At 18.2% G+C, this 12,196-nt stretch overlaps 4 protein-coding genes across 5 annotated transcripts; 2 read left to right on the top strand and 2 right to left on the bottom strand.

The window, feature by feature from the left end:
* Positions 1 to 2,052: 2,052 nt before the first annotated feature.
* Positions 2,053 to 3,804, top strand: PGSY75_1036500 (putative protein, unknown function; the record flags this gene model as incomplete). Its single annotated transcript, XM_018786123.1, has 1 exon — positions 2,053 to 3,804. The coding sequence occupies one exon, from the start codon at positions 2,053 to 2,055 to the stop codon at positions 3,802 to 3,804; it is 1,752 nt and encodes a 583-aa protein (XP_018641740.1).
* An 891-nt stretch (positions 3,805 to 4,695) lies between these two features.
* PGSY75_1036600 (hypothetical protein) lies at positions 4,696 to 5,707 on the top strand (the record flags this gene model as incomplete). Of its 2 annotated transcripts, none has more annotated exons than XM_018786125.1 (3): positions 4,696 to 4,805; positions 4,964 to 5,175; positions 5,367 to 5,707. In XM_018786125.1, 3 exons carry the CDS (start codon positions 4,696 to 4,698, stop codon positions 5,705 to 5,707), a joined length of 663 nt encoding a protein of 220 aa, XP_018641742.1. The 2 variants fall into 2 exon arrangements, with proteins under 2 accessions (XP_018641742.1, XP_018641741.1); XM_018786124.1 differs by having other exon boundaries at positions 4,964 to 5,171; positions 5,363 to 5,707.
* A 249-nt stretch (positions 5,708 to 5,956) lies between these two features.
* On the bottom strand, positions 5,957 to 7,512 carry PGSY75_1036700 (putative phosducin-like protein; the record flags this gene model as incomplete). Its single annotated transcript, XM_018786126.1, has 8 exons — positions 5,957 to 5,986; positions 6,165 to 6,232; positions 6,329 to 6,450; positions 6,564 to 6,661; positions 6,756 to 6,842; positions 6,960 to 7,024; positions 7,184 to 7,298; positions 7,465 to 7,512. The coding sequence occupies 8 exons, from the start codon at positions 7,510 to 7,512 to the stop codon at positions 5,957 to 5,959; spliced, it is 633 nt and encodes a 210-aa protein (XP_018641743.1).
* A 1,190-nt stretch (positions 7,513 to 8,702) lies between these two features.
* PGSY75_1036800 (putative acetyl-CoA transporter) lies at positions 8,703 to 11,659 on the bottom strand (the record flags this gene model as incomplete). Its single annotated transcript, XM_018786127.1, has 9 exons — positions 8,703 to 8,753; positions 8,890 to 8,993; positions 9,079 to 9,136; positions 9,260 to 9,346; positions 9,575 to 10,514; positions 10,643 to 10,827; positions 10,990 to 11,074; positions 11,193 to 11,292; positions 11,497 to 11,659. 9 exons carry the CDS (start codon positions 11,657 to 11,659, stop codon positions 8,703 to 8,705), a joined length of 1,773 nt encoding a protein of 590 aa, XP_018641744.1.
* Positions 11,660 to 12,196: the final 537 nt, after the last annotated feature.

Consider the following 12,196-nt stretch of genomic DNA (forward strand, 5'->3'; position numbering starts at 1 on the left):
AATTTAGATGATTTAGATGAAAGAATAGAAAAATCATCCGAAGAATTATCTGAAGAAAAAAAAAAAGGAAAGAAATATGAAAAAACAAAGGATAATAATTTAATATCAAATGATAAAAGTTTGTATGATGAGCATATTAAAAAATATAAAAATGTTAAGCATATTAATAGGGAAAAGGAAAAATTCAAAAAATCAGTGTTTCATATATTTGGCAGAGACAATGAAATTGTACAGATCGTAAATGAATTATCTGAAGATATAACTAAATATTTTATGAAACTATAAGGTTATATATGTGTATAAAATTTTTTATCCTTATTTTTGATTAATAATAAAATATATATATATATATATATATATATATATATATATATGCATATATATTAGATAAATATATATTATATTATTTACAAATAAACTTTCAATAATTATATATAAAAAAATTTTTTTTTTTTTTTTTTTTTACTACCATGATAAAACTATATTAAAATAAAAAGAGTTTTCAAAGAAAACAAAAACAAAAAAAAAAAAAAAAATTGCATGAAAGTAATTACGGAAATAATATATTTAAAACTAAATATTTGTCCTTAAATAATTTCCTGTTTTATAAATAATTTGTATGTTTAAATAAATAATAAATTGCCATATATTAAAGATATAAATATACATATGTATATATTAAGTAGTTTATAGAAATGAATTTTTTTCATTTATAAATAAATTTATATATATATATATATAATTATTTATTATAATTCACAAAATAGTACTTTTATTAGAGAAAAGGAAAAGTTTTCTTGTTTTGTGTACAACCATAAATATTATGGGAACCATATATATAAATATTGGAAAAAAAAAAAAAAAAAAAAAGAAAAAGGAAAAAAACTCCAAGTTTTTAATTCATAATAATATAGAATTAAATTTATAATTTCCTTCTTTTTTATTTTTTTCTTAATATATTAAAAAAAAAAAAAATTTTTATTTTATTAAAATTCTAATTAAAAAAAAAAAAAAAATGTAAAAAATTATTTTATTTTTTCTATCCTAAAGAACAATAATTTTCGATTTGCACACACCTATAAAATAAAAATTTATATACCTTTATTTAATTATTATTTATTTTTTTTTTTATAATATCCTGTTATGTTTTAATTTTCATCTTATTTTAAAGGTTATGAAATTATTTTAAATAGGTTACATGTCAATAGAATGAAAAAAGGTAAAAAGCATATTTTTCAGATAATTTTATTGTTTCTTCTAAAACCTATAGTACAAAATGTGAAACATCTGGTATATTATTTTTATTCTTATTATTAGATGTGAAAAAAAAATAATAATAATAATTTATACATAACATAGAAAAAGTGACAAAAAAAAAAAAAAAAAAAAAAAAAGGATTCATTTTGAAAATGGTAATTAGATTTGATAAATTTATTAATAAAATATATAACAATTAGTTTTATTAGTAATTAAAAAAAAAATATATATATATTTATATAAATACATATCATTAAATGATCTTTATTCTATTATTTTTATATTTGGTAAAACACTACAAAAATAAGAGAGATGCTAAAATGCATGTTGGGCATTAGTTAAATATTATATCCCTAATGAGATTATTATAAATTCAAAATTTAAGAAAATAAAGATAAAAAATATAAATATATAAATATATATTAATTATGTATGAAAAATATTAACTATTATTTTATTATATATATATTATATATAGATGTGTAGAATAATTCTACAAATAATTATTAGTTGATATTTTATATGTGCTTACATGAAATGGTTATTTTTTTTATTTTATATCACAACTAGAGAAATAAATTTATATTATTTTGTTATTAAATTCATTTATAAATTCAAGTATGATACCTTTGTAATTTAACTTTTTTTAGAATCACTAAAGTATATTTACTAAGGGTTATAATGATTTGTGTATAAAAATTTTTTTTTTTTTTTTTTTTTTTTTTAAAAAATTTTCTTTTCTTTCTTTTTTTTATTGTGTATTAATTAAAAAAAAAAAAAAAAAAAAAGGAAAAAATGACTAAAGTATTTTTTCCTATATTATATTTATTAACAATTTTAAATATATTAATATTGTGTGAAGAAAATGAATTAACTATAGAAAATGATCAAGACAGTAATTACAATTATACAAAAGTAAAACTTAATGAAGGATGTACATTACATAATACTTGTAGTATAAATGATGAAAAGAAAAACTTTATATCACAAAATGAAGAATTTCAAAGTAAGTTATTTAGTAATAATATAGAAAATGAAGAAGAAGAATTATCTGATTATTTAAATATGTTTAATAATGTTGATGAGAACTCTAATAATTCTCCACATTGTCAGACAGACTTATCCCTAATAGAAAGTCTTCAAACATTAACAGATATTACATCGGGTAATGATACATTATATAGTATAATACCTGATAACATTTCAGAATCTGATGTAGAATTAATAAAAGATGAAGAAAATGAAATTCTTGAAAATTTAAATGACAATGAAGTTATAAAAGAATTATTAATAAATGATATTCAAAGTGATGTTGAGGAAAATAATTTAGTGGATAATCACTTGAATAATATGGAAAATATAAATGTTAATTATAATTTAAATGATAATCTTAATATGATTCATAATGTTAATAATGATATTAATGTTAATATGCATAATAATATTGATAATAACCAGAATGTTGATATGAATAATAATAATGTTGATATGAATAATAATAATGCGGATATAAATAATAATAATAATGCTGATATAAATTATAATAATGCTGATATAAATGATAATAATGCTGATATGAATAATAATAACGTATATATAAATTATGATGCTAATAATGAAAATGAAGAGGTAATAAATGAAGGAATGAACCAAGAGAAAATGGAAGAAAATAACGATGAGTATATGGATGAAATGATGGAAACTTATGAAGATAACGAAAATGAATATAACACTGAACAAAAGGAAATATATACAGAAGAACCAACTTCATCAACAAACGTGGAACCGGAAAAAGAAAATGAAAATGATAATAATGTATACTCGAAAAAGGAATACGAATATATAATAGATACAGATGACACAGAACACATGACTGTACAACATGGAGATAAAACGTTGTCACTTATTAAAATTAAAAAGGTAGAGAAACCAACTGGTAAGGAACCAGAAAATATAGGACGACGTAGTAGAAAAAAAGGAAGTATGCTGGAATTCACTGAACAAAAAAAAAAATTAAAAGGTCTAGTAGTAATGCCTCATGAAATGTATGACTTACATAAAGGCAAAGGTAAAAATTTACCCAAACAATGGGAATATGAATTTGAAGAATTTAGTGATGACGATAGTGATGATGAAAGTGATTTTGAAAGTGATGACGAAGATGATGATTATGAGGACGATGCTGAAGATGAAGAAAAAGACGATGTTGACGAGCAGCTAAAAGAACGAGCTGATGAGGAGGAAGAATATCAAGAAGATGACGATTATGAAGATATGGAAGATGAAGATGAAGAAGATGATGATGATGAGGATTTAAAATATGATTTCTTTGATGATGAAAATTATGAAGACGATGAGTATGATGAAGATAATTTTGAATCACCAGAGGGAGAAGAAAATGCATCCGAAAATAATTTTAATAGAAGAAATAAGCAAAGAATGGATATATTGAATATGATTTTAATGAGAGATATGTTATCTAATTTGGATGAAAATAATGTCTCTTTTGATGACCTAAATGATATATACGATTTCATGAATAAATGAAATGTATAATTTTTTTTTATACTCTTATATAATTCAAAATTAAATTAATAAAATAAAATATAAATATGAAGTATCAATTAACACTTTATTATTTTATTTTTTCAAACATATTAAAAATATATATATATATATATATATATATATATATATAATATCTATATTTTATACACATTCAAAATAAAAAATTAAAAAAATTAAAATTAATTTATATTTTTATTATAAATTATATTAAAATAAAATTAATATACATATGACTTATATTGTCATAATATGAAATTTAATTATATTATCATAGTTCTATCTAATAATTATTTAATCATGAAAAATTTTATTATATTTGAATTATTATTCTTATTTTTTTTTTTTTTTTTTTTTTCACTTTGGAACAATATATTTTTTTAAAATATAAAAACATATATATATGTAATTAAAATAAGAAAAATATATACATATATATATATATATATATAATTAAATAATAAGGCTCCAAGATTATAATTTGAAAATTTCATCTGTAATGTGTATACAAGCCCTTAATATTTCATATAACAATTTTATGTATACATTATATGTATATATTTTTTTTTTATTTTTTGAATTAAAATAATTTATGATTTAAAAAATTATTAATTTATTTCATATTTTTCATGTAAATATAAAATTCATTAATTATAAAGATTCAAATTTGTAATTAACACATGAATATATGTTTTAATGTGTTACATGTATGTATATTTATGTATAGAAATTAATAACAGTAATTAAATAAAGGAAATGGATTAAATGTGGTATAATGATAAAAGGATATATATATTAAGATATTATATAATTTTGAATTTCGGATAAATGAAATAAAACAAATAAATCAGGTACCAAATATAAAAAAAAAAAATGTTATCACGAATTCTATTATGGAACAGAAATTCGTGTTGTATAACATTTATACCTATGAGGGCTCCAGCTAAAAAGAAAAAAACACAGGACAAAAAAAAAAAAGAAGTGTAATATTAAATTATTAAAATGTTTATATATATATATATATATGTATGTTATGCTTTTGTGTGTAGCGTAATTTTTTATTATGAAAATATTTAATTTTTATTATTATATTATATATATATATATTTTTTTTTTTTTTTCCTTTAATTTTTCATAACAGTGTTAATGATAAAGATAAGTTATTAGAAACTCGATATTTGCCTTATATTCCTCCAGCGTATGTTGTTGATACTGTATCATTTTTCAAAGACAAAAGTAAATTAGATTATTTATTAGCTTTAATCTTCAGTCCAAAAAATCCAACTGATACTTATGAAGATAGGGTAGAATATCAGAAGAGGTTTGAAATATATGAACTTTTGAGAAAAGTAAGTGTAATCAAGTTTAACTTTTATACCATAAATATATATATATATATGACATCAATAATACACATAAAAATTTATATGATTTACAATAAAATATGACACTTCAAATGAACACACATATAAATATATATATATATATATATATATATATATATATATAGTTATATGTCTTATTTTTGTTTCCTTTTTAGAAAGAAGAAAATAAATATCAGAAACATTTGGAAAAAATGAAAGAAAAGGTGTTCGAATCTATTAAAAATTTGCCGCAAGAATTATATGATGAAAGTATAAAAAATGGAGAATTATTGGATAATGCTGATATATTATTTGGTTTAAAATATGAAAATAGCTTACTTAAAAATATGAATAATTATAAAAAGAAGTTGTTACATGCCTATAAAATTTTAATTTATTTAAGATATCCTTTTTATTTAGTAAAGAAAAAAAATCCCATGCTATTTTATATAAGCGAAAGTAAGGCAATAAGTAGACAAAAACAAATTAATTCTCAGAAGAAAAAATTAAAAAAAAAATAGTTTTATTTCTTATTTTATTTTATTTCTTATTGTTAATGGAGAAATTATAAGTTTTTATAAAAAATGAGACAATATAAAGATAACAAAAAAGAAAATATAATAAAAATGTATATAAAACAAATAATTATAAGGTAAACTATATTATTTCAAATATGTAATATATATATATATTTATTTATTTATTTGAAAAAATGGTATGCATTATTAAATAAAATAAAAAAATCAAATAATAAATTAATATAGAAATATTTAAAAATCTTCATCACTATCACTGCATTCCTATTAAAAAAAAAAAAAAAAAATTCAAGGTATATAATATCATCGTTATTATATTAATTACATGTATTATTTTTTCTGTATTTTAAAAATCATAGCTTTTATTTTATTAATAATTATTTATTATTATATTATTTTATATTTTTTTATTTGGCTTTTTATTTTTTTTTAACTATCTTACCAAATTATTTATAACTTTCTTTTTGTATAAAAACATTTCTAAATCTTTTGTTTTAAAGTTATCATTATCTGTTAATAAAAAGCATAATACAATAAGGCATGAAATATATATATATATATATTTATATATTATATGTATATTTTTTTTTTTTTTTTTTTTTTTACTTCCAAAATCTTCGAACCCCACAGAAGTTTGTATCAACACTCCATCAATAAATAAGCATAAACTTGGTAAAACTTTAATATTTAATTTATTCATAAAAAACAGACAGTTTTTTGCTTCCATTCTATAAAGAAATGTATACATATATACATATAAATATATATATAATAGTTTATGGAATATATGAAGTTCTTAATTTTTTTTATATAAAGATGATATATGATTTTAATTCCTCACTTGATAAATTTAGTAGCTAAATGTTTATTAGCTAATTTGATTAAATGAGAGTGTAAAATGTCACATCTTTTAAAACTGTTATCATAAAAATGACAAATCTATAAAAAATGAGAATAATGAAAATATGAATAATTTTATGTCATTTCATTTTATTATTTATTTTTTTTTTTTTTTTTTAAGAAATCCACTTACTACATTATGATTCTTAAGAACTGAAGGTAAAAAGTCCTTTTCACAGACTTCTGTATAAACTCCATCTCTTTTTAATTCTCTTTTTTTCTTTAAATACAATAATAAAAGAACGAAACAATATACAATAAGATTATAAATAATTTAATATAAATATAATATATATATATATATATATATATTTTTTGTATATGATTTTTTTTTTACTTTAAACTCCATAAGTCTTTTTTCTCTCCATTTTCTAATTTCTTCTTCGTCACTATTTTCGTCTACTAAAAAAGTTGTTAAATTGGTTTTATAATTTATATCAATTTTTTTTTTTTTTTTATAATATATATAATTATATTTACACACATATAAATTTGTTCATAAATGTTTGAGAATAGACATATAACCATACATATATATATTTATTGTCATATATTAAATACCATTCTTTTCTTCATTTCCATCAATCCTCAGTCCTTCATCTTTTTCGTCATCATGTTTTTGTTTTTGTTTTTCAACCAATTTACACTCTTTTTCTATATCTTCTTTAGCTTTTTCCTGTACAATTAAAGGGAACAAATATATATACATATATATATATATATATATATATATATATATATATATATATATTTCTTATAGTGTTTATGGATATTTATATGGTTTGGGGTAAACAAATATTTTATTAACATATTTAAACATATTTTTAAATGTTATATATTACTAATGTGAGTGTTGTACATATATCGCTCAATTTATTTTTGGGTATCATATTTTTATTATATTTAATTGAACTATTTTAATAAAAATAACTTTTTTTTTTTTTTTCTTTTTTTTTTTTTATTTCTTTGGAATTTCTATAAGGCAATATATTATTTTGTGTATTTGTTACATATAGTTAAAGGATAGATAATCCTATATACATATATATTAAACAAATATGTAATAATTACATATGTTTTTTTTCCACATTTATTTATACTTAAAAATATGATTAGAACAAATTAATATATATATATATATATATATATATATATATATATATATGTGATATATAGGTTTGTTATAACTAAAAAAAAAAGTAAAAGGAAAAAAAAAAAGAAAGGAGAAAGAATGAAAAGAAAGAAATAAAGGTGCTACATAAATAAAAACTGAGATAAAAGAAAAATTTAAATAAACAAAAATATAATGTCATAAAAAAAAAAAAAAAAAAAAAAAAAAAAAGAAAAAGAATTAGATATATAGATATTATAATATTTGCAAATTTAATATTATAAATATGGAAATATTATAAGGATATTTGAATTTCATTTAAGATTTTAATTTAAAAAAAATAAAAGTCACCAAAATATATGTATATATATATATATATATATATTTATATTTTTTATAAATCTTATTTATAATAATATTATATTAATTCAATACGGAATTTATATTTTATCATTTTCTATTTTTGTTTTTTGGGTACTGCAGAATTATGTATATAAATATATATATTATATATAATATATGTGAAATATTTTTATATATCTTTATTCTTATAAATAATATATAAATAATTTTATTTGTATATATATGATATTACGAATATATTTATTTAAGATTATTTCTTTTCTTTTCTTATGATTTTTTTTTTTGTTTTTTTTTTTTTTGATGTGTTTGCACAGTAATAAGTGCTAGTCTTATATTCTCTTCTTATGTACAAAATATTTTTTTTTTTATTTATGCTATGCCAAGTATTATTAATTTCTTAATAATATTCTGTTATAATTCCGTGTGTAATTATTACAAAATAGCTTTTTGTTTTAAATTAAATTGATTATATATTTTATCCCAAAAAAAAAATATAATATTTTGAAAAAATCAAAAAGAAAAAACATATGGATAAAATAAAATCGACATAATTAAATTTAATCAATTTGATAATACTTTTTTGCAATATTTCTAAATCAGTATATGTTAAAATTCTTTTCCAATATATTTTGTTCTCCAGTCTTCTAAAGGAAAAGCCTATAAAAAAAAAAAAAAAAAAAAAAAAAAAAAGAGAATATAAGAAATTCGATGAACTATAATTTTTTCAGGAATAAGTACACATATATAGAAATAAATAAAATGTATAATAATAAAAATATATATTCATTTTTACTTGTAGCTTTCTCGTAAAACTTAGAATATATTTGTTGATTATTATTCCAATTATAAAGGACAATATCATCTGAATATAAAATCCATCAACTAGCACACATTTTCCTGTAGATCAAAAAATTGTCATTTAAATATATTATATATATATATATATATATAATATAAAAAAAAATAAAAAAATCTTATATACCTTTATAACAAAATTCCTTATCAGTGTAATCAAGTAGCCATAAAAATATAGTAGACCACTAAGAAGAAAAAATAAACATAAAAATAAAAAGACATATTATGGAAATTATAAAACAAACAAATTCGTATTATATCACATAATAATATATATACATATATGTGTAAGTATATTTTCAAATTACGTGTGAGCCCAAATTATTTACGGTATTTAAAAAGGTCATATATGTCCCTCCTATTTTAGGATCTGATATTATATTTTGAAAACTCATCTAAACATAAAAAGAAATGCATCATGTATATATGTGTATATCTAATTGTTATATCATAATATTTTACAATGTTGTACAAATATATTTTAGAACGTATACAAGTGAATATATTTACAGTATATAATATATATATATATATATATATATATATATATATATATATATTTTACAATATATATATATATATATATATATATATATATATATATATATATTTTATATTCTTACCGATGAAACAGTCATTAAATCGATTGAGAAATGATTAAAAACTTGTGCCATAAATATATACATGTAATAAAAATAAAATTTTATATTTGTACCTTCTATTTTATTTGAATACATGTATTTAGTTATAGGTAGTAAAGTAGATAAAATGATATTTGAAAAATATCTTAATACATATCCAAAATAATAAACATCCAGTGGTTTCATTTTTTGTATAATTTTCCCAATAATAGCTGGGGATATAATTGATACAGGTATATATAATGGATTAAATAGAGCAAATTCTTCTTTAGTTATCCCTCTTTTTAACATTTTAAAATTTGTTCCTACCTCTACAGAAGCAAATGGTAAACGGTTAATTAAAAATAAAATAATAAATATTTTCATTGGAGGTAGAAATAATAATTCGTATAATGTTTTATACGTATCTTTTGCATTTGCAAATTCATTTATTTCACTAGATTGCTTTTGAATATTCGTTTGTTTTATATCATTTATTTTTATATGTTCATTTGTTCTTATTTGGTTATTTAATTTTTTAGGATTATTAATTTTTTCATTATTCATTTTATCGTCAAATTTTTGTCCTTCTGAAATATTATAATTATCCATTTCATTATTATTTTTTAATTTATTTTTTTCTTCATCGTGTTCTGACTTCTCCTTCTTAAAGCACGTATATATAGTGAGCATTAGTATAAATGTCCCCCAGAATTTTAAAAATTTTTTCATATCAACAAATGGTTGAAATGATGGGTATAAAAGATCCATCTTTTCATACATATTTCTATAATAGGTTGATTTATTGAATATTAAATACATAAACTTAATATATTTTTTAAATATATAGAAACAGATATTTTTGTTATTTAATGTTAAAAAGGATAATTGCGATAAGCAATATCCTATGTTCTGTCCCAGTATATTGCATGTAGAGGCCGCTCTAAAAAAATAAATAAATAAATCAAATATGATCATGTGTATATTAATATATATATATAATCATTATATATAATTATTATATCCAAATTGTGTATATTTATATCCAGTGTCGTATTATTCCATTTTTACTTTTTATTTTCTTCAGATAACATTGTTAACGCCCATCCGTCCACGGCAATATCTTGTGTAGCCATTAGAAAAAATAGAAGGAGAAAAAAAAGTGTTAGGAAAAATAAATTTGGAATATTGTCTTTTTCCCCTAACCAGATACTGACATTATTACTAAAATATATCATCGTAAAACTGCAAAATAGCTAAAATAAAAAAAAATAAAAAAAAATAATTTATAAATAAAAAAAAAAAAAATTAATATAAAATAAATAATTCGTATATACAAATAATATATAATTATATGTATAAACCATTTGTAGATATCTATTTCATAATTCAAAAAAATTTGAAAATATAAATCCAACCTGTAGTGGTATTATCCAACTTTTTCTCCTTCCAATTCTTTTATTATATACCGAATCAACTATAGGTGCCCATAATAATTTTATGCTGCAAAATATAATAATGATACACATTAAAAAATATTAATCGTATACACATATATAAATATATATATATAGACTTATTTGGGGGTACACAAATATTTTAAAAGTGTAATATATTTTACCTGAAAGGTAAACTAACTAATGATAATATACTTAATTGAGAATAGCTGACTTTATCTTGTATGATTAATGGTACTACGGACGAAACCCCAATAGGTACACCTTGAAGAAAAAATGATACAAATTAAATGTGTAATTAATAAATACATAAACATATATATATATATATATATATATATATATATATATTATATACATATTATATACATATTAATACATATATGTTTTATTCTCTTTTGTGTTTATTTAAAAAAAAAGTTATATTTCGAATATTATATCTTCTCAAATGTAATATTTTTATTATACCTTGTATGGTATATAGTGATAGTAAGAATATTATATTATAATAGTCCTTATTTTTTTTTGATGTATTTTGTTTCACATATTGTCCATCTTTCGTATCATATTTTATCTTCTTTCTTTTTATGAAAAAGTTATATTCAAAATTTTCAAATAAACGATTGAACATAATGAGAAAAAAGTGTGTTAATATTTTATAATTTAATTTTTTTTTTTTTTATTTTAAAATTTTGCTTCATAAATTTATTTTTTTATGTTTTGTCATTCTTAAAAAAACCCAAAAAAAAAAAAAAAAAAAAAAAAAAAAAAAAAAAAAGAGAAAAATAAAAAAAATATTATACCAAAATAAGAAAAATGGGAAATTATATTAAAGAATATTGAATATAATAAAATATATATACATAAGAAAAAGAAAAAAATATATATATATATATGCATTATTCCTTTGAAGCGTTTCTCTTATTTTAAAAGTATTTCATTTTAATATACATACATTGTATATTATATATATATATATATATATATATATATATATTACATACGTTTATCATGTATTTTCCTTCTTTCCTATTTTAAAAATAATTAATAATATTCATTTCTTCTTATTTGAATTAAGAATTAAAAGAGAATAAAAATCGAAAATAATATTTTCATTTGTAAATAAAAAATAATAAAAATGGAAAAAACATTTCAACTTTTATTATTC

Source organism: Plasmodium gaboni, chromosome 10 (genome assembly GCF_001602025.1).
Source record: "Plasmodium gaboni strain SY75 chromosome 10, whole genome shotgun sequence".
Taxonomy (NCBI): Eukaryota; Apicomplexa; class Aconoidasida; order Haemosporida; family Plasmodiidae; genus Plasmodium; species Plasmodium gaboni.